General features: G+C 37.2%; 3 protein-coding genes and 1 long non-coding RNA gene across 7 annotated transcripts; 3 read left to right on the top strand and 1 right to left on the bottom strand.

Moving 5' to 3' along the window:
* The first annotated feature begins 243 nt into the window (after positions 1-243).
* On the top strand, positions 244-3,803 carry mrpl53 (mitochondrial ribosomal protein L53). Its single transcript, XM_027175675.2, has 3 exons — positions 244-383; positions 3,354-3,466; positions 3,615-3,803. Exons 1-3 carry the CDS (start codon positions 292-294, stop codon positions 3,731-3,733), a joined length of 324 nt encoding a protein of 107 aa, XP_027031476.1. The 5' UTR covers positions 244-291; the 3' UTR covers positions 3,734-3,803.
* A 2,223-nt stretch (positions 3,804-6,026) lies between these two features.
* Positions 6,027-7,503, top strand: fabp4a (fatty acid binding protein 4a). Its single transcript, XM_027175558.2, has 4 exons — positions 6,027-6,185; positions 6,548-6,723; positions 6,825-6,926; positions 7,278-7,503. The coding sequence occupies exons 1-4, from the start codon at positions 6,113-6,115 to the stop codon at positions 7,329-7,331; spliced, it is 405 nt and encodes a 134-aa protein (XP_027031359.1). The 5' UTR covers positions 6,027-6,112; the 3' UTR covers positions 7,332-7,503.
* A 2,001-nt stretch (positions 7,504-9,504) lies between these two features.
* On the bottom strand, positions 9,505-19,239 carry LOC113661560. Of its 4 annotated transcripts, XR_007139396.1 has the most exons (5): positions 19,101-19,239; positions 17,611-17,766; positions 12,901-14,071; positions 12,153-12,227; positions 9,505-11,930 (listed from the first exon to the last, which is right to left on the bottom strand). It is a non-coding gene; the product is annotated as an uncharacterized LOC113661560 (long non-coding RNA). The 4 variants fall into 4 exon arrangements; XR_003445059.2 differs by having other exon boundaries at positions 12,153-14,071; XR_003445058.2 differs by having other exon boundaries at positions 9,505-10,016; positions 12,153-14,071.
* Positions 18,583-26,002, top strand: fam8a1a (family with sequence similarity 8 member A1a). Its single transcript, XM_027175876.2, has 5 exons — positions 18,583-19,325; positions 21,243-21,363; positions 21,470-21,593; positions 23,504-23,643; positions 23,733-26,002. The coding sequence occupies exons 1-5, from the start codon at positions 18,923-18,925 to the stop codon at positions 23,875-23,877; spliced, it is 933 nt and encodes a 310-aa protein (XP_027031677.1). The 5' UTR covers positions 18,583-18,922; the 3' UTR covers positions 23,878-26,002.
* The last annotated feature ends 504 nt before the right edge of the window (positions 26,003-26,506 follow it).

The following is a 26,506-nucleotide window of genomic DNA, read 5'->3' as shown; positions in this document are numbered from 1 at the left end:
TAAAAATCATTTTTAGTTATTTATTTTATTTTTAAATAAAAAAAAACCCAATACCCGAAGTCTATGCCGTATATATATCAGAATAACAGAATCATATATAAAGCAGGTTTCATTCGATGTTTATTGCCAAATGGATCTTTTCTCTCCATATAAGCGCACTACATAGGGTACAATAATAATAATAATAATAATAATAATAATAATAATAATAATAATAATAATAATAATAATACAATGAGTTGTTTGTGACGCACTGCGTGACGCCCTGGTCAGAGTTCACGCTGGAGAAACATGGCGGCCTCCAGAGGACCTGTGGTGTTAAAGACGGTGAAGAAAATCGCTGTACAGTTTTGTCCTTTTGAATCCAATGTTCGCTCTACGCGGTATGAGTTATTATTATTATTATTATTATTATTATTATTATTATTATTATTATTATTAGGCATGTTTCCAATGCGGATACATTTTCTTTTACGTTGCACCTTTTCTCATGCAGAACTAAAAAAAAAAAACTAAATGTTTTTGTGTTTATACTTCTACTGTGCGAAGAATTACAAACATCCTGTGTGCAGACGGTCTGTAGGATGAAACATAAGAGTGGACTTGTTTATTCAGCTTGCACATTTTTAATGCCATAACCTTATAACCTTCTACTTGTTGTTCCTTTACAACAGTGTCTGCACATGTTTTCAATGCCACAGCCTTAGAACCATTTACTTGTACTTGTACAACAATGTCCACACATCTCTGCACGGCTATAGCCTTTATATTTATTCACTGTACCTATGTTTACATATGTACCTATATATATATATATATATATATATATATATATATATATATATATATATATATATATATTTATATTTTACATGCTGTACCTATGTTTACATATACAGTGTGTACGGAAAGTATTCAGACCCCTTTAAATTGTTCACTCTTTGTTTCATTGCAGCCATTTGCTAAAATCAAAGTTCATTTTATTTCTCATTAATATATCCTCATTCTCATTTTCTTGACAGAAAAAAACAGACATGTAGACATTTTTGCAAATTTATTTAAAAAGAAAAACTGAAATCACATGGTCATAAGTATTCAGACCCTTTGCTGTGACACTCATATTTAACTCACATGCTGTCTATTTCTTCTGATCCTCCTTGAGATGGTTCTACTCCTTCATTGGAGTCCAGCTTTGTTTAATTACACTGATTGGACTTGATTAGGAAAGGCACACTCCTGTCTATATAAGACCTTACAGCTCACAGTGCAAGTCAGAGCAAATGAGAATCATGAGGTCGAAGGAACTGCCCAAGGAGCTCAGAGACAGAATTGTGGCAAGGCACGGATCTAGACAAGGTTACAAATGAATTTCTGCAGCACTCAAGGTACCTAAGACCACATTTGCCTTCATAATCCTTAAATGGAAGAAGTTTGGGATGACCAGAACTCTTCCTAGACCTGGCCGTCCAGCCAAACTGAGCAATCGTGGGAGAAAAGCCTTGGTGAGAGAGGTAAATAAGAACCCAAAGATCACTGTGTCTGAGCTCCAGAGATGCAGTAGGGAGATGGGAGAAAGTTCCAGAAAGTCAACTATCACTGCAGCTTTCCACCAGTCGGGGGTCTATGGCAGAGTGGAGACCTCTGTGGAGAAATAAGATCCTCTGGTCCTATGAGACCAAGATTGAACTTTTTGGCATTAATTCTAAGTGGTATGTGTGGAGAAAACAATACAATCCCAATAGTGAAACATGGTGGTGGCAGCATCATGCTATGGGGGTGTTTTTCAGCTCCAGGTACAGGACGACTGGTTGCAATTGAATGAAAGATAAATGCAACCACGTACAGAGATATCCTGGAAGAAAACCTCTTCCAGAGTGCTCAGGACCTCAGACTGGGCCAAAGGTTCACCTTCCAACAAGACAATGACCCTAAACACACAGCTAAAATAACAAAGGAGTGGCTTCAGAACAACCATTCTTGACTGGCCCAGCCAGAGCTCTGACCTGAACCCAATTGAGCATCTCTTGAGAGACCTGAAAATGACTGTCCACCAACGTTCACCATCCAAACTGACGGAACTGGAAAGGATCTGCAAAGAAGAATGGAAGAGGATCCCCAAATCCAGGTGTGAAAAACTTGTTGCATCATTCTCAAGAAGACTCATGGCTGTACTAGCTCAAAAGGGTGTTGAGCAAAGGGTCTGAATACTTGTGACTATGTGATATTTCAGTTTTTCTTTTTTAATAAATTTGCAAAAATGTCTGCATTTCTGCTGAGTGTACATTTAAGAGAAATAAAACTTTTTTTATTTTAGCAAATGGCTGCAATGAAACAGAGTGAAAAAATTTAAAGGCATCCGAATACTTTCTGTACCCACTGTATATTACATGCTGTACATATGCTACATATTTATCTGCACTTGTGTATTTGCATAATTGCTACTCTTTGCACTTCTGGTAGATGTCAAACTGCATTTCTTTGCTGTGTACTGGAGGGCTGCATTGGGATTGGGCTCCCGCGGGACCCAACGCAAATCTGGCGGGAGCGGGCGGTTTCACCTTTGCCCCAGGCGGGAGTGGGCGGTCAGAAAATTTAGCGGGAGATCCACGGGCCCCGGTGGGATTTGGCGTGTAGCCTTATAACAAGAACTGAGTCAACACATGACTTAGAGAAGAAGATTAGTATTAGCATTAGTATTAATTTATCTTATTTAAATGCATTCATGTTTAATTCTGTTATTCTGGACATTAGCCTGAACTAATAATTAGTCTGATCATTTGTATACAATCAAAATTTTCACAAGCTCTCAAGAAAAAATCCGTGGGAGTGGGCGGGAGTGGACACAAACATTGCGGGTGCGGGCGGGAGTGGAACACGCAGATTGCGGGTCCTGGTCAGAAATTCAGCGGGAGCGGGCGGGTGACCATGTCTCTCTGTCTGTCTGTCTATCTATCTATCTATCGTATCAAGTAATGTATACTAAAGATATGATGTTCTAAATTTTTATAAATGAAAAATTAACATTTTATCTCATTCTTTTTTTTATCTGTTTGCATGTGTCTATTTAAAGTATTATTAACTAAATTCATTCACAATTATTAAAAAACACAATACTTCTGTTTCACAGCCAGTTTGTTGCAAATGTATATCATCGTGATGCATTGTAGTAATAACGGTGCATGTACACAATTTTGTATGATATTTTGTTACCATATGGATTTTATGTTATTTATAATGAAACATGCTGAAAAAAATGGTGTAAATTTATATGTACCTGTTAGTCACAGGAAAACATTTAGTACCTTTTGTTATGGGCTCCTAATGTTTTTGATAATTCTTGACCACTTCCACAGAGACTTTCTCGTCTTGGTCGGATCAGAAAAGGCCAAGACTACAAACATGAACTGTGAAGTTATAGCAGAAGTGAAACATGATGGGTCAGAGCCTGTGATTGACATCACGTTCAGTAAGTGACCTCAGTTATGAATTTCCGTTGTGTGAACTCCAACACAGAATGATTATATAAAGCACATCAGGAAATGAGTGTCTTGCACTATAGCTGTGTTTGTCATTATAAGACACAATGCTTAACATGATTGTGCGTTTGTTTTCAGCGGATGGTGAAAGGTTAGTGATGAAAGGAGGCAAGCTGACAAGCCAGGAGATGCTTTCTGCTCTACAGACACGCTGCATTGCTAAAGACCCTCAGTCTAAAGCCATGGGGAAGAAGTAGATGTGTAGTTGTTTATGCTTTGTGTATATTTATTAACTTTACATTTAATAAAATTATCTCAAAATCTCAAGCTGTTTTACACATTGTTTACATGTCTGGTTTTGTTTAAAAATAATTAATCCTTATTTACAGTTGCTATTGTATAAAATCCGTGACAGGAGAAGTATGACAATTATATCCCAAGACAGATTTTTCCTCAAGTCTCATGCTTGCTTCATTGGATAAACTCGCGTGGCTGTTATAGACTTTCACCTATAGTCTGCTGCTGTAGACTGTATTAATCTCAGGAGTCTTATTCACAATATACTCATTATGATCATCCATGTTTTCTGCTCCTCTAAACCGTATACTGATTTATTGATTTATAATAGGTTTCCTTTGGTGCCAGAATCCTCTCAAGTTTTCTTCCTCTCAAGTCTTCTTTCCTACCTCTAACACCCCTGACCTGCTCATTAGCAGAGCTTAATGTGAAGCTGCTTTGTAATAAGTGTATAATACAAATCATTTTTGTGTGAGTTAAAGAGTTGCGGCAGTTTTCCACAAGTACCCTTCAAGGACAAAACAAAAAAGTTCATGTTTTGTATTTCAGGTTGGATAAATGCGATTGATGTGTTATTTAAGTTTAGATGGTAGGGTAAGGTTTAGAGTAGGATATGAGGTGAAGGCATCTCATTTCTTATTTTTCAACCTCTACATTCACTGGATGCTTTATTACACACATGCTTTGTTAGTGCATCTTGTTGGTGTACAGTAAGTTAGTGCATCTTATTGGTGTACAGTACGTTAGTGCATCTTGTTGGTGTACAGTAAGTTGGTGCATCTTGTTGGTGTACAGTACGTTAGTGCATCTTGTTGGTGTACAGTTAGTGCTTCTTGTTGGTGTACAGTAAGTTGGTGCTTCTTGTTGGTGTACAGTAAGTAAGTGCATCTTATTGGTGTACAGTAAGTTAGTGCATCTTGTTGGTGTACAGTAAGTTGGTGCAGCTTGTTGGTGTACAGTAAGTTGGTGCATCTTGTTGGTGTACAGTTAGTTAGTGCATCTTGTTGGTGTACAGTTAGTTAGTGCTTCTTGTTGGTGTACAGTAAGTTAGTGCTTCTTGTTGGTGTACAGTAAGTTAGTGCATCTTGTTGGTGTACAGTAAGTTGGTGCAGCTTGTTGGTGTACAGTAAGTTGGTGCAGCTTGTTGGTGTACAGTAAGTTAGTGCATCTTGTTGGTGTACAGTAAGTTGGTGCATCTTGTTGGTGTACAGTAAGTTGGTGCATCTTGTTGGTGTACAGTAAGTTAGTGCATCTTGTTGGTGTACAGTAAGTTAGTGCATCTTGTTGGTGTACAGTAAGTTAGTGCATCTTGTTGGTGTACAGTAAGTTGGTGCAGCTTGTTGGTGTACAGTAAGTTGGTGCAGCTTGTTGGTGTACAGTAAGTTGGTGCATCTTGTTGGTGTACAGTAAGTTGGTGCATCTTGTTGGTGTACAGTAAGTTGGTGCATCTTGTTGGTGTACAGTAAGTTGGTGCATCTTGTTGGTGTACAGTAAGTTGGTGCATCTTGTTGGTGTACAGTAAGTTAGTGCTTCTTGTTGGTGTACAGTTAGTGCTTCTTGTTGGTGTACAGTAAGTTGGTGCATCTTGTTGGTGTACAGTAAGTTGGTGCATCTTGTTGGTGTACAGTTAGTGCATCTTGTTGGTGTACAGTAAGTTGGTGCATCTTGTTGGTGTACAGTAAGTTAGTGCATCTTGTTGGTGTACAGTAAGTTGGTGCATCTTGTTGGTGTACAGTAAGTTGGTGCATCTTGTTGGTGTACAGTAAGTTGGTGCATCTTGTTGGTGTACAGTAAGTTGGTGCATCTTGTTGGTGTACAGTAAGTTGGTGCATCTTGTTGGTGTACAGTAAGTTGGTGCATCTTGTTGGTGTACAGTAAGTTGGTGCATCTTGTTGGTGTACAGTTAGTTAGTGCTTCTTGTTGGTGTACAGTTAGTTAGTGCTTCTTGTTGGTGTACCAATCTGTCTCTCTCTCTCTCTGTCTGCCTCTCTCTCACTCACACACACACACACACACACATCCATGCTAAATCCACATCACTACTCTCCTGAGTAAGTGTAACATTACAGTTGATGGACTCATCTAAGACTAATGAAATCCTTTCCATCAGCTCAATTCTTTAACCTCACTCCCAAACCACGCTGCACTATCCAACGCGCACGAGACAAAGCGGAACGAAACCGAATGACGTTTCACGCGTTGATTGGTTAACCTAAACGTGCGCGTGCTATAGAGACAGTATAAAAGCGCAGAGTAACAGAAAGCTGAGCGTTAGTTTCCAGCTAGAAGTGAAAGCTTATTGTTGTGTAAAAAGTAGGAGTAAATATTAACCTGTAAAGATGGTGGATAAATTTGTTGGAACATGGAAGATGATTTCCAGCGATAATTTTGACGAATACATGAAGGCACTGGGTATGTTTGTTTGTTGTTAAAATTATAATATCTAAATGTTTTGTGATTGCAAATATTAAAGTAAATAAGTCATGCAATGTATATTATTTATTTATTTATTTATTATCTAATTAATTAAAAAACATATTCGTCTATATGAATTTTAGATAATATAATAAATTTTTATATTTAAATTTTTCAAAAATTTAAAATTTCATCATACATCTTTTGCTCGAATAAAAGTCACGTTAAAGGTACAGAAATCCTATCAACCTGAAAAAAATCCACTATACAGTTGCATGTTTTTAGTTTTCATGTCTGTTATTAAATGTTGTATAAAATAGACTGACTATGTGAAAATAAATAGACTTTCCGTTCTTCAGGTGTGGGATTTGCCACTCGTCAGGTAGGAAACCGAACCAAGCCCAGCTTCATCTTAAGTGTGGATGACCAAGGACTGATAAGCATGAAGTCCCAGAGCACTTTTAAAACCACTGAGGTCAAATTTAAGCTCAATGAAGCATTTGAGGAGACCACAGCTGACGACAGAAAGACCACGGTCAGTAATGTATTCAGCTATATTTACAGGTTACTTAATAAAGAGTGCAGCTTTGTTATTGTCTATAGACTTGTGTGAATGTGTCTCCTGTCTATGTGCAGACCACGGTGAGCCTCGAGAATGGCAAACTGATGCAAAAACAGACCTGGGATGGCAAAGAGACCACACTAGAGAGAGAAGTGGCTGATGGAAAATTAATAGCGGTGAGAATTTTATTTATGGTCTAGAGAATAAGAGGGTACTTAGATTGCTTATTTAAAATATTTTTACACCCATGATCTTCGGAGGAGTAAACTCCAAACTACATTTCTTTGTACCATAATCCAACAATGCCTACTGTATATACTGTAGAAACTATGTAAGATATTATTTTTTATTAAGTTTTTTAAGTTATTGAGCTTTAGTTTGAACCTATTTGACTTTAGAATTAGGCTTAAAAAAGCTAAATATCAACTGTAAGAACTTTGATAGTAATATGTAATGCAATGACACTGTTATAAAAGCATTCATAATCAGTCCTGGTGCTTTTTTCTTCCCTGATTCTTCCTCTGCAGACATGCAAAATGGGAGATGTGGTGGCGGTGAGGACATATGTAAAAGAGGCATGATTAAATGATCCTGGCTGGATTTTGGAGATGCCTGGCTCAGTTCAATGAGCAAACAGTTTTCCTGTTGTATTCCTATTTGGCACCAAAGCTGTTGCATGCAGCATATTTCATGATGCTTTAAGATAAATCATTGTGGTGTGTTGAATAAAGTTTAAATCATATCTGCCTTCAACAGTGTTGTTCATTTCTTTATTTAGTCTGTTTAACTGTGCATATGGTTAGGTGTGTGATCGTCAAGTTTCAGTAAGGAAAGGACTCTCAGATTTATTTTTCAAAATTGCATCAATTCTTATCCATGTTAAACTGGTCATTGTAGCATCACAGCATTTTAAATCCACTCCAGGTACAGAACTGCTCCATGTACAGTAATTGTAACTCGAAATATTAAAACTTTTAAAACATTGCTCAACAGCTGACCAGCCTTAAATAATAAATGTTATTTGACTACTAAATACAGAGTATGTGAATTAAATACTGATTAAAATAATCTAATCGGTGTCTAATGGCTGCCTTGCTTTTCACATTCAAGTAAGAATCATGTTTTAATCTAATCAAGACAGCTACAGTAATTAACATTTTAAAAGCCCAGAACCCGTCACTGGGTCCAGACACACCTCTTCACCCTTCATACGGATCCCTCTTGCTTTAAGATGGCTAGCTGCCTAATTAACAGGGACATTAATGTTTTTTGTTTTTTTTTCGTAAATTCACTCACAATACACTGAATAAAATATATCTCAATATACTTTGTGTTTTTGAGAGCTACAGGATGTTCCTTTTTTTCTCTCTCTTTTTTGTCCTGAAACATTTCCTTTTAGCACATAGTTTTAAGATGTGCAAGGAAACGAGAGCATAGGTCACTACACCATTGGTCCCTTTGACCGACATTCGAAATAGAAAGTTCCACTCGTTGCTGTTTTCCACAAGAGAGGAAAAAGAGGAGATGGGCTGATTGCAGTTAACTGAAAAAACAGGTGCGTTATGAGCCGACTCCCTACAAGTCCTTACTGTATATTGGGAAAACACAATGCTCTTTCCTATTCCCAGGCCTGTATAAAGTTTAAATAATGGGAGGAGGTACTGGAAAAAAACAACTGTAATTATAATCAAATACTACAAGGTTAGTTTTCAGCTTCTTTCCTGACCACACTGAGATTAAACAAGAAGGACATGTGATATTGAATTACCTCAGAGCTATTTATTATCATTGCGCAGGAGACCCTTCAGAGATCAGGGTGAGGATCCATGCAGCTCTCCCTGTGCAGTAAAACAGCGCATGTGTGTTACTGGTGACTTGAGTATCAGTTAAATCGATTTGTAATAAAGTTGGACAGTGTTCACAAAGGGAAATAAAGGTTACAGTGCAAAAGTATTCAAGATTAGGACATGCTTTTGTGTTGAGTCAGAAACAAGAACTGGGGAACTGGGAATGCTGTTAGGAAAATAGCTTTTATTTCAATGTGACATTCGTGAAAAAATGGTTATGAACATTACAAGTCAGGGGCACATTGGTTTAATGGTTAGCATGCTTGCCTTGTTAGCATGATTCCTTCTCTTGACTGACCTCTGTTCACGCTATTATTGCAGAAATAGCTGATTATCTTAGTTTTATTCAGTTGCCTGTATTATTTATTTATTTATTTTTAGAATATTTAAACATTTAAAAACCTGGTACAATGTGTTCAAGTGTTCTTTATTTTGATGATGATGTGATGTATCCCGTGACCCGGCCCCGGATAAGCGGTAGAAAATGGATGGATGGATGGATGGATGGATGGATGGATGGATGGATGGATTTATGTGATGTATATGAGCTGCTATTTATCGCTTGATTGATGGCATTACATCATATCTTGGAATTGAGGGAAAATTCCTGTCCTTATGGCAAATGAAAGTAAAAATGTCATGTAAAATCTCTGTAAAAAATTGTCTGGTGCAGCCCAAAAATAAGGTTTAAGAAAACTTTTGGTGATCAAATATTTAGAAACATTCCAAGTTATCATTTGTGTAAACCCCTTGAAACATATCACTGAGCTAACAAGCTTTCAGACCTCTTTAAGCATGATTATTTACACCACTAATGAACTGAACATTGTTATTTGATATATTGTTATAAGGGTTCTGTACTGTATATACATGTATGCTGTTTTGTAGGCAGCAGTGTGCACAGTAATAATAGGATAATGCTTTATTGACCATTTCACTTTACACCAGTAAATAATTAAATACATACACACTACATATGTGCAAATAGACGATCAGAGGCAATACTGGGTAAACATTGTTCTATTTCAGGACACAACATATTTGTGAAATTGGTTACAGATATAGACCTGTGGAATGCTGTATACAATGCAGCGCTATTGTCTCTGCGTATTTCATCCTGGGTGTACACACATGACAGGAAGCTGAACTATTGTAGGCTTTATTGATACAGTAGGTTACTGTGGTGTCATTTTGACTTGCAACTTGTTTTGCCTGGACAGACAGTTATTATAGGAATGAAGTCATATCCTTTGAGGAACATCTGGAAAGCTACACTCCAGGACATCACTCCCTCCCTTCCGTTGTCCTTTCTTATTATCAAACACACAATGCTCTTATACAACCATGCCTGGTCAAGTTGAATCACAAGGCCAAGGCTACTGTCTTCTATCCCAGTTTCCAGCATCCTTTGGTATTTACCTGAGGTCATAAAATCCATGGTCTTAGGTTATAAAATTCAGTGGGGAAAAATAGAAATTCAATCTGGTGGCATTGTTCCTAATCCTGCACTGATTAATTTTTGATGGAGCAAATGGCACATTTAAGTCGAATGCACTTTAAGCTCTCTGTATAGTAATTACTTTTTAGTTTATGTGTAGTCATGACAACATGAGCTTAACCACTTTAACACTTAGCATTCCAGCATGTTCCACGAGTATTTATAATGTTCAGTACATATTTAACAGTTTATAGCAAGGTTAAATGGTTAGAAGGTAATGGTCCAGAAATAACGTTCCTGAAACCTAATTACATTGAAAAGTAAACCATATTTACATCAATTGTTTTTCGAACATTGCATTGGAAATTATTTTTCGCATTTTTATTCAAGTATTAAATAAGTATAAGTAAATAAATAAGTTCTAAACAGGTTACATTATATATACAAAATAATTTGCTTCACACTGCTATTAAAATGGTTGCAGGAACGTTCTAGCTCTAGAACATTACAGTCTCCATTGACTATATTCTCCAAGTATTGAACACATTCTAAAACATTGGACACTATCATGTTTCAGAACATCCCTGCAACCTTCTAAAAGTATTATGAAGCAATGACAATAATAATAAAATAAACAAAAGCCATAATAAAATAAATGTTGGAACGTTAGGTCTTGATTTTACACTAGAATCTCTAGAATCTTACTTAAAACCTTTTTAATACTAACAATAATATTAATATTGTAATAATAGTTTGCTTCACAATGCCATTACAAGGTTGCAGGAATGATAGATTTGGAATAATATATTCTCTGATCCTTTTCAGAATCTGTTGAAAAATAAATGAAATTGAATGAAATATTACTGCAACATTCGAATTGCTAAAACATTGGCTGCAGTAATGATTGATTTCATGCTGTTACTATACGTCTGCAGGAACATAATCTCTGAGAACATTATCTCTGAGAGCTAATCTTCTTAGAACCTTTTCGATATGATAATGTAGGAAAACGCTACTTTCTGAAACTTTGATGTAACATTAAGGAAATATTAGAGATACATTCCTTCCATGAACAGTTTGCAGGAACATTACAGATGTTTAAATTATGGTTCTCAAAACACCCAGGACATTTGACAAACCTGCAGAACATTGTTTGCTCAGAAAACACTGAACCTTTTGTTCTGCAACATTATCCAGTAACTAATGTGAGAGTAATAAGAAGGGTGTGTAGCTACAAGTGTGAAGTGTGGGACCAGTTTTTTGGATTCATAGAGTTTAAAAGGTTGTGAAGGTTGTGGTTAAGTGAATAGGTCTTAATTTCATGCCTTTTCAATTCTCCTCTGAGAGTCAGGGGTCAGGACTGCTTTAAGGAAATTTAATGAGAAACTTGTTACCAAGCAACGAGACATTGTAGGATGCCATGAGCATTTATAATAGAGATGGTGAGATAACAGGCTGCTCACCTTTGTTCGGGAAAAAACTCCTTGCACAAGAAAAAAAAAAAATAAAAAATCAGCACCAGCACCTTTGTCTAAAATTAAAAGGCAGAACTAAGGGAATTTCTCAATATTTCATAAAGTCTTCTACCATTTCAGGTTGTGAAATTTAGGACAAAGGCAAATGAGAGCCATGAAAAGGTTGTTGAATGTCTCAGAAATCTCAGGAGCCTCACTATGTTATTGGAATTCTTTTCTGAATTGAATAATATCATGCTTTTGAATCTGCCTCCCAGGATTCACTGAGAGCATGTAATCAGTAACCCACAGTGGGAGCTGGGCTCAGTATGGAGCTGTGAATATGCTGATCTTTAGCCTCTTTAGAGTAAAACCGCAGCATAGGTCCAGGCGCGGCCGGCCACAGATGTACCGCAAACAGAGAAGAAAGATCCACTTTTCCTGTAGGCCATATATCATGTGCTTTTCATTTAATGTCCATTTGAAGACATTGTTTGTGGAATTTGAGTTACAGTACACCAAAGCTCTAGTGATTATTTAAGTAGGGAACAAAAAATTTAAATAGTTTTATCTTATTATAACTGTTAACACCCCGAAGTCTTGAATACAGAAATTTTGAAAACAATTGAAATTTCTGATGAATTAATTCATCACACAGTGTACCTTTTCTCCATTAGTGATATTCAATGACCTGCCATGGACTCCAGTTCAGTGTTCTCAGGATAGGCTCCAGATCCTCTGTAAATTTATCAGGAGAAGAAAAGTGATTACTGAAAGTGAGTGAGTGAGTTATTTTTAATGTTGTGTAGCTGCTGTAATCACTTATGCTATAGCAACTATCAACTGTCATCTCCTCTATTGTGAAATTAAAAAGAAACAAACTGCAAATTGTCAATAGAGACTCCTTGCATATCCATAATTACAAAATAAAACACATGTGAAGTGTATTCACATAAACCTGTGATTTGTTAGATATATATGTTATAAAAGATTAATCAGTACGTCCTGACCAATCAGAATCAAGCATTCAGGATCACTGTGGTATGTAGATTTAAGATGAAATGAGATCATGGACAAGAACCTATGGTATAAGCAAAAAGAGTGTCATCTGCTAAATAAAAATTCTTTTAAGAGAAGTTAATAAACTTTGACTATATTTTTTGGAGAAAAATATATCACTGCCATGACTCAAGGACTTTTACGTCATTTAAGCACGTGACAAAAAATGATGAATGCTGTCCTTAATTAACTTCATTGTGTTTTTGTGTATTAGAATGCAACATTTGTTCCAGATCTAAACATCTAGAGATGCTTATCAGTGTGAAACAAAAGAGAGGTCAACGGACGTGCGTCGAAATGTAAGGCAATGGTGAAGGCCTGCTGCCAGGAGTTTAGTTAGAAAACTTAATACCTTCTAATTTGGTACAAAATGTGCATTGGGACAGTGGTCTTCTTCTACGCATGTTAGTCTGTGCCAAAACAGAAAAAAAATGGATTTATACTACGAAGTCCCTACGATTTAAAGTAATTCTAACAACTAAATGTTTAAAAAAAAATCCTGTTTTCCACCATCCTTATCCTCAGGATATCAATGCAAAAAATATACAGTAAATTTGTGTATATGCCCTTATTATTTTTTTTCTTCTTGTGAAAAACATTTGTGATCAGTCAAATCTTCTGGCTTTGCAAATATTGTCTTCTTATTTTGTCCACTCATAGTTTAATGGCACTTTAATTTGCGCTCTGAAAGTTAGAGCAGTGGTGTGTGGCATTATGATCATTTATCTTTCAGCACTTTATAGTTTTCAGTCATCTGTTGTGTATAGTTTCCAAAACAGTGTGTAACATTTGATTACATTTTTGATTTATATATATGTGTGTGTTGATCCTCTGTTTAAATTGACAAATCCAAGGAGTAATAAACAGAAAAACATCAGTGTAATATCTGTAATGTCTGACCTGACAGGACTAGCTTACTGAACCATTACAAAAGCTCAGAGACTGGTTTCCTAAAAGAATTGTAAATTTAGGTGCATTGTAACTAGGGTAGAGAGAGAGAGAGTTTAATCTGACCCTCGCTCTATTATATATAGTGATGATCCCTGCTGTAAGATGGGAAAAGCCTTGAAATATTTCTCGTCTGAGCTTAGTTTATTTTTAAACATTGACATTTTTTATTTGAACCAAGAGTATGTTGAGAACAAGGAGTTGTGTTTTAGTGTGTCATGGAATTTCGGAGGGAAACATGCTGACACTCTGAAGCCTGGGATTAGCTTAGTCTCTAAGGAGCCTCTAGCTTTTCCCCACACATGGTCTGAGATAAGCCAACGGGCAGGAGTTAGAGAAATTTGGTGTGTTTAGGAGATAAAGTTGTGTGGTAGATAAGGTTCTGATTGAACTTCAGCTCTACAGAACCATCCTGACCTAAAAGCATAAATTCATCACAAACATTTTGTAGGCTGTGAGTCCTAACAGACTAGAATAGTCAGATAATAGATAAATAATCTTTCCGATGCCTTTTTATCCGGTGTTTTTGCTTTCATGGATTTGGTCCAGGTCAAAAAAGGAAGACAATCCCCTTCCTGTAGTAAAGAGAAAGGAACATAAGCAAGTGAACAAGTAAACATACACAGATTGAGACTTTCTCCTACTAACACTGATATGCCTTAGCCTGTATCATAATTAAACCCAAGAGTTTGGAAAACAATGCATTCATAAACACAATTTACAATTCATGAACGCACTTCCACAAACTGTGGGGATAAGATAACATTGGCTTGCAGAAGCGTAAAGGAAACAGGAAGCCATCAGTCACTTTGATAAACTCTTTGTTCTTCTTGAATGTAAATACGACTTTGACCATTAACAACTTTTTAGCCTCTAACTGCGATTCAAAATCACAAACAAGACTACTGGCCATGGGGAGTCCTTGACAACAAAACCACAAAAGCATGTAAGGGCTAAACATGGCAACATGGCTTATTACTCATGGGGGCTATGCTGCACTAAATATGTCTGATTTAGCCTTCAGTGGAGTGCTTTGAAATGGAGGCCACTGGAGTTCTTGCTCAACACAGCTGTGAGTAAAGAAAATAAACATCATTGTCAGCAGTGTAGGAGTGTCACTGCTTCAACCACATGTTCTCCTGCCTCACTTTTGATCCAGATTTGTAGACTGGGGAAATGGCTCACATGACAGATAGGAACACACAGAGAGCTGAATTGAGCTTTGGTGAGATCACAAAAGAATGAGGTGGTGGGAGGTATAAGAGGTCTGTCTTCAGGAAGCTAAGACCTTTAGACATGTACTTGCCTCTTGGCATAAATAATTCACTTAATTGGGCTTGTGTCACACATACAGCACGGTACAAATTCCTGTTCGATCACAACTTTTTAGGGGGTTAAGCTCCCTCTTGCATTTAAAGTGAAAAAAACCAAACATTAATATACGCTTTAATTATTTGCTATGAATAAATATCCTTAAGCAAACTATTAAGGTTTTTTGTTTAATCAAATGCAACAGCACCATCAGCTAGGAGAAAACTACACTGAACAGTATGAAGAAATGAGGCTTGGGGCTGGTGCTCATTTCTTTCTACCCCCCGACTGTAGATTCATGCAGCCAATCATTGACAATCATATCTAGTGATAACACAAAAAGAATTACAGCCGAATTTTCTTAAAACATTTGTCTCAAATTTCAGCTCTCAAAACATATGGACTGAAAACAGCGTTTGTTGTGCTGGGAAAACCCTGCACTCATTCGTGTTTTCAGTCCATATCACATGCCCCTGTCCTGTCATAAGCATGTAATGCTAATGGTTCCATTTAATGTGTTAAGCCCATAAGTAGTTTGTTTGTGTATATCCTAGTCCTGCTATGAAGTCGTATCATGCATTTCTAGGGTTAAGTCTGTGTCTTGTTGCCTGGTGCTGTATTTCCTTCCTCAGTCTTTCCTGGCTTTGACCTGTGCATGTGTTTTCATGGTTGATCATGAATTATCTTGTTTTAATATTACCTGCATGTGTTCTGAGCCATTTTATGGACAGTGCCTATGATACTCAGATTTCCCTTAACATCCACGATAATGTATACATCCGTCACATCCAAAACACATCTTCAGCAGTGATTGAGAAGGTTGTGTGTTTGTGTTTGTGTGAATTAGGATGAATTATTTACTCTATCATTATTTTCTTCCCAGAATGCCTTTAAAGAAGAAACTGAAAAAAGATTAACACATTGTTTAATCAATCAAAAAATACTAAATAAATAAAATAACAACAATACCATTAATGTTTTTTTAAATACAAAACAATTACAACTATATTGCTGAACAAATTTTGTATGTTTTTTGTTGTGCTAGCTTTGCACTAGTTTGCTATAATGCTATTGCTATAAGACTGTAATATAATCCATTGCTCAACCCTAATAGTTTCATTTTTAAACAGTGACTATAAGCAAAATACTAGTTCATATGTGGTTGTATAACATGACTCCTTCCTTGCTAAATGGCCAGGCTACAACATCTTCATTTCTTTTTCTTCTTATTTCTATTCTTCCTTTTCAACCTTGTATAATGAAAAACTCCAATATTAAAACACTAGAATCCAAGGGGCATGGAATATTACATCCTGGTATGATGCATAAATACATACTACTTTCAGTGACATTAGAACATGTATACCGTAATCCCGTGCCAACTTCTCAGGTTTTTTTATTTTTTATTTCTAGGCCAGTGCTTGCCAAATGTATACTACATATCATGTAATGCAGTGTGTTGGGAAAGGGTAATAATCTGTGGCATTAAGTTTAAAAATAAATTGTGGTTTGTATATATTAATTTCTACCCATGGCTCAAAACAAATCCACCAAATCATCTCATAGGCACTTAGATTTTCTCTTTTCAATGCAGGTGAATGTGTTGACAATTTTGTCTCTAATAGACATGCCTATACTACAGAGGTGGTATATAACAATTAGGTTGAAAAATGCTGGCGGATTCGTTTAACTGAAAGATACTATATTTAATATAAACTAGTAATAAGCTGATTTTACAATTTGTTGATTTGAAACCTTCATTGTATTATTTGTATTCAAATGGCATAATAATTTCGGAACATCACATCATCACAGGAATGTGACAAAAAGGTCAACTAAGGAATAGAGCTGAGACAATTCTATGAGAACTACTGAGTCTGGGTTGAACTTTGCTGCTAGTCCGAGCTTGTTCTCTCACACTCCCACTAGCAGCAAAGTTTAGATAAGAAATGCATTTCATAAGCAATAAGTGACCATCTGGATTCAGACTTAACTCTTAAACAGTGTGACCCCATATACTGTAGCTCTAACTAAAACCAGAACTGTATTGACTGTCTGTATTTCAACACACATTGCATTGACCCAGACACACACTTTAACCATAATCCTTGGCTGTGGGTTTCAACAGAGGTCAGCATTTGCTGGTCAGCTTTTGCTTTACACTGATTATTTCTGGGCATGGTACACCATGGCTTGTCAGGGGTGATCAGAATCAATCTGGTCCATTTTTCCGCATGGAAACCTCCTTTCAATGTTCAGCACAGTCATTGGAAAAGTCAGACCTTACTCATGGGCCTAGTGCTGGCCAGTCAGCAAATATGGCCCTGACAGCAAAGAGTGAATATGACACAGTGCTGCCAATATATCACAGCTTTTTTTTTCCAGCTGTCGACCCCAATAACCACCTGGTGGCAAAACCAATTTTATGTTGTTGTTGCTAGAATCTGAATCTATTGCCTTTGATGGGCTCTTAAGCCCACAGAAAGCTGCACAATAAGACATCTCTAAATCATCTTATTAATAAACGATTTCAATTAGTAGTACTCCTGCAGTAGCCTGAGATCTTTCCACTTGGGTTTGGGGGAAAAATTGTGAGATTGGACTTAAAAAAACAAAACAATACAAACAAACAAACAAACAAACAACAAAAAAACACATAAATGCAATGCAGTTGTTACAGCCACTGTACCGGTCTGTAGAGGTGAAGTAGGAACAAAAATCAGTTTGCAAACAAAGCTCCCTGTTTACCGGTCAATATAAGTCACTATCCTATGGTTACAAGCTGTTAAGCAGGTTTGGGTACCTTACAAGGATTAGTTCTGTTACTCCCCCACTAGAGCATTACCAGGTACATAACTGGACAAAGACCCAAGAGCAAGCCCAGGATGCAATGAAGAAGAAATCATCTTGCAGTTGGCTTGGGAACATCTGGGGATCATATGGTAGCTGGGATCTATGGCTGGAGAGAGAGAGAGATACATGACTGGACTGTAAGGAAAATTACAGAATGAATGAAAGGTGATCCTGGGCATAAAGAGCTTGCTCATGTACCTGGCTCAAATGATTTTAGGAGTGACGTATGTAACAGAAAAGGTGATGTGGTGGGTAGGTATTCCTAACTAACTTCAAGTTGTTGAATGATTAACTTTCACCTCACATCTGTCATACTGAATGCAGAATGGTGCCATATCTGTACTATATTATACTATATAATACTTTTTGTATTTTGTTATTATTGAGATATATATAATGTAGCTGCAATACTTTCAGTGTTAGCAATGGGATGCTGAACGTCCATAAATTGTGTATAGTAATGACACTGCTGCCATCTTGTGATAATCTATTAAATGTGACTCATGATTTGTCTTTGCAGTTACATTCACGTGGATATATGGCGCATGCGCAGTATCATGAATAGGTTACATTCGACTCAGTTATTGTTTATTTTAAAGTTACTTCATAACATACTAATAAAATAGCTTATTGTTTATCAGATTACATTTAAAAAAAAATAAATTATACCGTCTACTTTTCTCATTTTGCTTAACTTCCTGTAAAGTGCACAATTATGGTTTGTTTATGGTCTGTACCATTCATATCTATGTTCATAGGAGTACTACTTTAACGCGTATGTTTGTAAAATATTTTAAACGTGTTTATACATGTGTAATTTAAATTTTAGCATACATAATATATTTTAAAGGTAAAATAATCTTTTTTGAAGGCAAAATAATTAACGGCTATAAGACCATAGCAGCTCACAATGGTACATTCCAAGATGTGGCGAAAAGCATTGCTATTCGATTCCAGATCTTGTGGAGTCGACTCAGAGTCGTATTTCAGTAGCTTTCGCTCAAAAAATAATTTTTTGATTTATGATCAAATTTTCTGATCGTAGGTTTTGTTGTATTGAGCCGGATATGTGGAAGACGCGGTCAACTGAGTCTCAAACTCTGTCACTTCGCACGTCTTGGTGACAAGTGTGGAGTCGATTCTGTATTCTTGAGAGTCTTGAGCTTTACGAAGATCAAGTAATGACTGTATCGTTTGGACAGATTAGGTTCTTCAGGCTGAGATAACGTTGACGATTAAATACAATATACACCCAAATAAAAATGGCTGCAGCGAAACAAGATATTTCGCGGACCTATAGAACGGATATTAAGGGACAGAACGGGGATGTAGACGTGTCAAGGGCGGAATACTGTAATAAGCTGCGGGAGTGGATGTGGCATTACTACTGCGGCTATGCGAGCTGGCAGAGCTGGATGTGCGTGTCGACGCTACCTTTACCTCCTCCGTGGTTTCTGCCACAGCCGGGCAGCCAAGCGGCTAACAGCCCTCCGTATCCACCCGTCCCGACATCCGCAGACATCTCTAATTGGTACATTCAGCTCACCAGTCAGCCCCAGATAAATGCCACAGCAGGTCCTCAGGCCGGGAATTCATCTACATCAACACCCCCGTCAGCGGCTGCAAGTCCGGCGCAGGCGAATGGAAACCCACCACAGCAAGCAGGTACGTTAGCACGTTAGCTTGATGCTAGTTAGCTAAACCAACTAGCGGCTAAAGCAGAAAAGTTGTCGATGCTTTCGCTTAACTTTTGCGTTTAGATTAATGCAGCACCTAACTTAACACAAAGATATTAACGTTATTACTTTACTAAACTTTACTTTACTAAAGTGAAGTGTATACACCCCTAAACCTACATGTACACCTCTATGTACACCCCTAAACCTACATGTACACCTCTATGTACACCCTTAAACCTACATGTACACCTCTATGTACACCCTTAAACCTACATGTACACCTCTATGTACACCCCTAAACCTACATGTACACCTCTATGTACACCCCTAAACCTACATGTACACCTCTATGTACACCCCTAAACCTACATGTACACCTCTATGTACACCCCTAAACCTACATGTACACCTCTATGTACACCCCTAAACCTACATGTACACCTCTATGTACACCCCTAAACCTACATGTACACCTCTATGTACACCCCTAAACCTACATGTACACCTCTATGTACACCCCTAAACCTACATGTACACCTCTATGTACACCCCTAAACCTACATGTACACCTCTATGTACACCCTTAAACCTACATGTACACCTCTATGTACACCCTTAAACCTACATGTACACCTCTATGTACACCCCTAAACCTACATGTACACCTCTATGTACACCCCTAAACCTACATGTACACCTCTATGTACACCCCTAAACCTACATGTACACCTCTATGTACACCCCTAAACCTACATGTACACCTCTATGTACACCCCTAAACCTACATGTACACCTCTATGTACACCCCTAAACCTACATGTACACCTCTATGTACACCCCTAAACCTACATGTACACCTCTATGTACACCCCTAAACCTACATTTACACCTCTATGTACACCCTAAACCTACATTTACACCTCTATGTACACCCTAAACCTACATGTACACCCCTAAACCTACATTTACACCTCTATGTACACCCTAAACCTACATTTACACCTCTATGTACACCCTAAACCTACATTTACACCTCTATGTACACCCTAAACCTACATTTACACCTCTATGTACACCCCAAACCTACATGTACACCTCTATGTACACCTCAAACCTGCATGTACACCTCTATGTACACCCCTAAACCTGCATGTACACCCCTAAACCTACATGTACACCCCTAAACCTACATGTACACCCCTAAACCTACATGTACACCCCTAAACCTACATGTACACCCCTAAACATACATGTACACCCCTAAACCTATATGTACCCTACATGTACACCCCTAAACCTACATGTACACCTCTAAGCCTACATGTACACCTTTAAAACTTCATGTACACCCCTAAACCTACATGTACACCTCTATGTACACCCCTAAACCTACAGGTACCCTAGATGTACACCTCTAAACCTACATATACCCTATCCTTTCCTTCAAACCTACACATATCCTACATTTTTACCTATAAAACTGCAAATACACCCCTACACCTAAATGTGTGCAAAATATACATCTATAAACATACATATACTTTTCTAATTATACACATACACCCCAAATTCTACATGCACACATCAATATCTACATGTACACCACTAAATTTATAAATTTATATGTACCAGAGGGACACTGCTAATACAGTTTAATAGGAGAAAAATGTAAACATAAGGGATAACAGTAAAGTTTTGTTGTTAGGATCAACAGGTAATTTAGTGGCTATGGCACCAGTGAAAATAGAACTACATATCAGTTTAAAACTGAAAAACTCAAATCTTGTAATAAAATTCTTTACTTCATTTGAGATGAAAGAAGCTAGTTTAAAAAAAACAGAGCTGTCAAAATTAAATTCCATTTCCATCATGTCTTTTTTTTTTTTTATCTTATCACTTGTAGGTAGAGAGTACACTATTCCCTCACCTTTACACAGGTTTCTAGCTGAAATGGTGGATTTCTTCATTCTCTTCTGTGTTAAAGCGACAATCGTTTTGTGGATCATGCACCTAAGTGGAATGAAGTAAGGACCGGTGACATTGATGCACAGTGGTCTTCATTTTGCTACAATCATGCAAATGTCTGTCTATTTGTGCGAGTTTGAGTTGTATGCTCTGTGCATACCACAGGGACATTTCTAAAGTCATCATGCAGTTTGTAGTGGAGGAGATCGATGAGAACACGTCTCTGGAGGACCTGCAGAAGATGATGGTGGTGGCTCTGGTGTACAGGGTTTTAGTTTGTTTCTATGAGGTCAGTCAATGTTTTCTCTTATTGAGAGGCATGTTCACAAGTAAAAGTAAATAAATATTTATGTTTATTTTGCCCATTGAGAATTCAATGTCTGCCAAAACCTTTATTATGATTGAAGCTGTATGTGGTTTTTCAGCTATTTAAAAAAATTATAGTATTTTACTGACAAAGTAAAACCCAACAATCAGAGATATGGTTGGTGAAATGCTGTAGAAATACTCTACTGAAGAAGCTACATCCCCAAATGAAGCACTATGCGTTATATATTGTGGACTCTACTGGAGTGTAGTGCCGGGCTATTCAATTTGCGTCCCACTGGTCGAACCTGCCCCTCAAGGTAATTTGTTCCGGCCCTTCATGTAGCCTAGTGTGAAAGACATCTCTAGAATAAATTCAGTTCAGTCGAACAACGGACCCTACAGTTAAAAGGAGGTTAGGTGAGTGCAAGCAGCCTCTCCTGTGAGATGTGATGACTAACAGTACAATCACAGATGAAGTTTTGTTCATATCATTTCTTCTGTTATTTCTTCCTTCAAAAAACAGGAAATTCAGTAAAACAACATTTAGAATACGCTACTACCCTAGCTTTACTTACACTTGTGAATCGTCCTTCTCACACACGAATGCCATTAAAATGAACAACAGCCCAGCACCTGCACCACTGTATGTGTATTGCACTGGCAACATATACAACAGATTTCACTGCTTTTACAAAACCTATTAAATGTCATTTCTTTAATTAGAAGGTGACCTAAATGTTTGCCAATTATTGGAATGGCTGTCAAAAAATACCACGGAACAATGTTATTTTCCATATTGTGTACTTTTTTTATGTGTACACAAGCATGTCTAACACAAAAATACAACACACGTTTCATCACAACAAGACATATCTCTACATCCCCTTATTTGAACTGCTTTTCATGAACTGGCCCTATGACAAACTAATTGAATATGAATGAATTATAAGAGTCATATCATCTCAAGTGGAACTGTTTTGTATTAAACAGAAGTATAAGCCTAGTTTCCCGTGCGATGGCAAATTACCTAAAGAGCATGGTGCTAGCTTCAGCAGAATGCATTCTGGAAACAGGAATTCTCTGTTTTTTAGGTCTTGACTCATCTTGTAGCTGTTTGGTTTAATGCTTCAAAAGAATTTTCTGAAAGGTCTGTAATGAATGGAAAGTTACTTGCAGGAAGCTGTCAGTTACTGTAGAGCTCAGTAAATATTAAATATGTTTTTCCAGTTGATTGAATTGGAATAGATTACAAATAAAATGAACTGGGAATTTTTTTTTTACTTTGCCATCACTCTTCTTTTTTTATTCTTTTTAAATGTGTCTAACATTTGCTGCCAAATCATTCTGGAGGGAACTGTCTAAAACCTTTTAATACAGTAATGATGCAGCTTCCACTGTTGTTTGCTCTTAATTGCAATTTCATAACGCTTATTATTAACATTCAGTTTCCCATCAACCCTCATGTCTTTCTTCCCTTTCTGTCAAAAAAGCAAAAGTTTAATGTAGTCTGATGTCTAGCATGAAGAATCTAAAAATAATGTTCACAGAACTGTTAATGTTCTAAACTTCAGACTCTGCTGAATTATTTCTTTGTTATAATCACACCAACTGTGTTTTCTTCATGCTCAGTTGATTGTCCATAAATAATTCAGAAAGGTTTGCTTCATATTCTCTACCAGAAAACAAACCAAAAGCTCCTGATTCAGACTCTGCCAGCAGGCTAATATGACCGCAAGAGAGACTCCTGTATGACACTTTATACATTTTTTATAATTCTGTTTGCTAAAAGCTTGCATTTTCACTGTGTAATGCTGTCTGTCTACTCAACAGCTCTTCAGATCATCACATTTTATTTCTTTGCACTTGGATTTTTATTTTTTATTTTTACAGATTATCTGTATTTGGGGAGCTGGGGGTGCCACTCCTGGGAAGTTCCTGCTCGGTTTGCGAGTTGTCACCTGTGACTCTACAGTTTTAGTAAGGCCCAACCGCGTCCTTGTGGCCCCAGCATCTAACGTCACCTTGTCAGCGTGAGTGACTTCCTGAGAAATCCTGCTGATCCATAAACAACCTACTAATACAGATATCTAATTTGTTCCTGGCTTGTTTCCTTCCACAGATCCACTGTACGGGCCTTGAATAAGAACCTATCCATTGCGTTCCTCTTTCCGGTCTTCATCACATTGCTCTTCTTCCAGCACAACCGGACTGTGTATGACATTGTGGCAGGCACCATTGTTGTCCGGCGTAGGGGGGCCAGATGACCGGATTAGAGAGGGACTGAATGTAACATAGTATTACAGAAGCCTAAAGGTTATAGCCATAAAAGGTCAGACCTGTTTTTTGTTTAATTTTAAATACATATCCTTAATTTATTCAAATTGTAGATTTGTTGGTTGCGTTTCAGTTGTTAAACATGTTGCTTGTCAATACACTCCAACCAAAAATCAGGAATCTACCTAGTGGAACAACAGTTGAAAAAAATACCAACTCATTTTGATTTTTATAGATTTGTAGATTTACATGCTGCCTTACAAGTCAGAGAACAGTGACCCACAAGAAAGCTGAATATTTGGATGATTTGATTCTGTTAAATCTACTGATATATCACATATCAGCATTAAAGCAGAGAGCATGAATTACTCCAGTGAGAGGCACAGCTATGAGCACAGTGATGAAGAACTGAGGCATGAGGGAGGACGTAGCCGGACATGAGCAGGAAAGCTTTACATAATCACCTCATCTTCTCAAAATATACTGAGACAGGTAACAAAGTAGGATATAATACTAAGTTTTGAGACTGAGGCCTGTTTTCTTTTCAATCGTTTATGTTAATTTTTCAGGGTATGTCTGATGGTATCACCACTAAACATCTGTTTTCACTCACAGTTGGAGATGTGCCTCTAGTAACCACCTGTGTTTTTGTAACTAGGCCAGTGGAACTTATTTAAATGTTCTACACATTTTCCGGTAAAGAACATCACTCTCAGTTTTATATGAGAAGATCTAAATCCGGAGTGGACAAATACATTGATTAGCGAGCTCACTATGTTCTAAGTAATAGCAGCCAAGCTCATGGTTTTATGTAATAATTCATGTCAAGCAAGGGAATTAATGTGCAATCTTGCAGAGTGTAAAACTGTACTTGTTTCAGTTCTTATCCTTTCCACAACCCTGACAGTAAGTCTCTTCTGGCATTGAGAGAGATTCTTTGAGTCTGGATTGCACCTTCATTTCTTCTCGACATGCTTCGACCGCATGAGGTCAGCAAAGGTGTTCTATGATGTGAGGTACATTTAAGTTTTATTAAGGTTTATTTATTTCCATTCTCTGCTGTTGAACCTACTCGTCCATCAGGTACCTGTGTATAATAAAAAAAAACAACATCCTGAACTTTTCTGTGCTTGTCCTGCAATCCCAGGCTAACAGTCGCTCCAAAAAAATCCATGTATGCAGCTGGAAAGATATCTTCTCTTATATCTAGACTTGTTTTTCTGAAGCCTACCTCTGCACAGGCAATGACAGGATGCAAGATCTGACACATACATTCTATACAACCGACAGTCAGTTACTCGCTGTTACTCCCAGTGTCACAGTTTGTCACTGAGTAATTGCAGTGCCTAATTATTGACTGATGCAGCTTGACAATCTGAAAAGAGATAAAGTGCCAAAATGTTATTTTTGTGAATTAAATGGTAACATTTACACAACATTAAATGGTAGTTTATTGCTGTAATTCCCCTTTAACACAGTCTGAGAATTCCACACCCAGTTTGAGAATTTTCATTTTAGAACAGGAAACTAAACTTTTAAGTTTTAGGTTGAAGAATCGTTCATCTGAGATGTTTTGGAGATCTCCAAAGCTGGACTTTTCAGAGCAGCTCAACTCAGCTCTTATTAGTAGTAAAGGGGTCTACAGTAATGGAGTTTGGAGGGAAAAATATCCACCCTTGCGTTTATCCTGCTTACAGCACTTTTGTCTCACACGCTCCCATCTGGAATGTTCCACTCTGTTAGAGCCATCAGTATCTGGAAGGCTGTAAACACAGCTGCATGCCTGAAGCTCTCTTAGCTTTACAGGATCATCACAATATGACATGTATATAAAGACTTCAAAATAACGATCGCTGCTGGTTGCTGATGAAACTTTTCAGTGTGTCCAATTGCCCAGAATACTCTTGCAATGTTTGTTTGCGTGTGTGTGTTTGTAAATTATGCGTGCATTATGATTATTGAATAAGAGAATTTTAAATTTTATGTAAAAATGTATTTGATCTTTAAAAGCCTTGTGTGAATATAAACATATGTTTATTATAAGATTGAATATGAAGTCTGGCATTTTGAGCATATATTCTGACAGTATAATGATCATTAAATGGTCAAATTGTGTACTTTGGGTTTTTTTCTTTCTTTCTTACAGGTGTTAAATGGATTTAGACCAGTAGGGGGAGCTATTTGCACACAAATGCAAAAAACATTAGTGTTTGAATATGAATGGCGTTGCAAGTTCAGTACAGTGACCGCATCAAAGTAAGCAGTAAATTAAGTCTTGATTACATATTATGTCCAATCAGACACAATTACTGATGAATTATGTTTGTCGCTTAACAACAACAACCAAAAAACCCACAATTCTGTATCATTTGTTCTTATGTCTTCATTTCCCCCTGCATGGACTTGGACTTCCCCCCTCAGTCCTGAAAACATTCTTCATAATCAGATCCGCATGAGTCCAATAAAGAAAAGAGTCATGATCACCTCAGCACACACAATAGCTCATACATCAAGACAACAGTGCAAACTAGAATGTGCCATGAGTGCAAACAAATGCATAAGATTAGAAATATAGCATTATGATTTACTCTGCTGTTATAGGAAGTATGAGAGTTTTGG

Source organism: Tachysurus fulvidraco, chromosome 24 (genome assembly GCF_022655615.1).
Source record: "Tachysurus fulvidraco isolate hzauxx_2018 chromosome 24, HZAU_PFXX_2.0, whole genome shotgun sequence".
Classification (NCBI taxonomy): domain Eukaryota; kingdom Metazoa; phylum Chordata; class Actinopteri; order Siluriformes; family Bagridae; genus Tachysurus; species Tachysurus fulvidraco.
The sequence above is the reverse complement of the archived record's forward strand: the minus strand, read 5'-3'. Positions and strand labels throughout refer to the sequence as shown.

Excerpts from the sequence above, each read along its gene's own strand:
- mrpl53 (XM_027175675.2), top strand. The coding sequence starts at position 292 with ATGGCGGCCTCCAGAGGACCTGTGGTGTTAAAGACGGTGAAGAAAATC. Across the intron at positions 384-3,353 it reads TCCAATGTTCGCTCTACGCG|AGACTTTCTCGTCTTGGTCG; the intron begins GTATGAGTTATT and ends CCACTTCCACAG. Across the intron at positions 3,467-3,614 it reads TGTGATTGACATCACGTTCA|CGGATGGTGAAAGGTTAGTG; the intron begins GTAAGTGACCTC and ends GTTTGTTTTCAG.
- fam8a1a (XM_027175876.2), top strand. The coding sequence starts at position 18,923 with ATGGCTGCAGCGAAACAAGATATTTCGCGGACCTATAGAACGGATATT. Across the intron at positions 21,364-21,469 it reads ATGCACCTAAGTGGAATGAA|GGACATTTCTAAAGTCATCA; the intron begins GTAAGGACCGGT and ends TGCATACCACAG. Across the intron at positions 23,644-23,732 it reads TCTAACGTCACCTTGTCAGC|ATCCACTGTACGGGCCTTGA; the intron begins GTGAGTGACTTC and ends TTCCTTCCACAG.
- fabp4a (XM_027175558.2), top strand. The coding sequence starts at position 6,113 with ATGGTGGATAAATTTGTTGGAACATGGAAGATGATTTCCAGCGATAAT. Across the intron at positions 6,724-6,824 it reads CTGACGACAGAAAGACCACG|ACCACGGTGAGCCTCGAGAA; the intron begins GTCAGTAATGTA and ends GTCTATGTGCAG. Across the intron at positions 6,927-7,277 it reads CTGATGGAAAATTAATAGCG|ACATGCAAAATGGGAGATGT; the intron begins GTGAGAATTTTA and ends CTTCCTCTGCAG.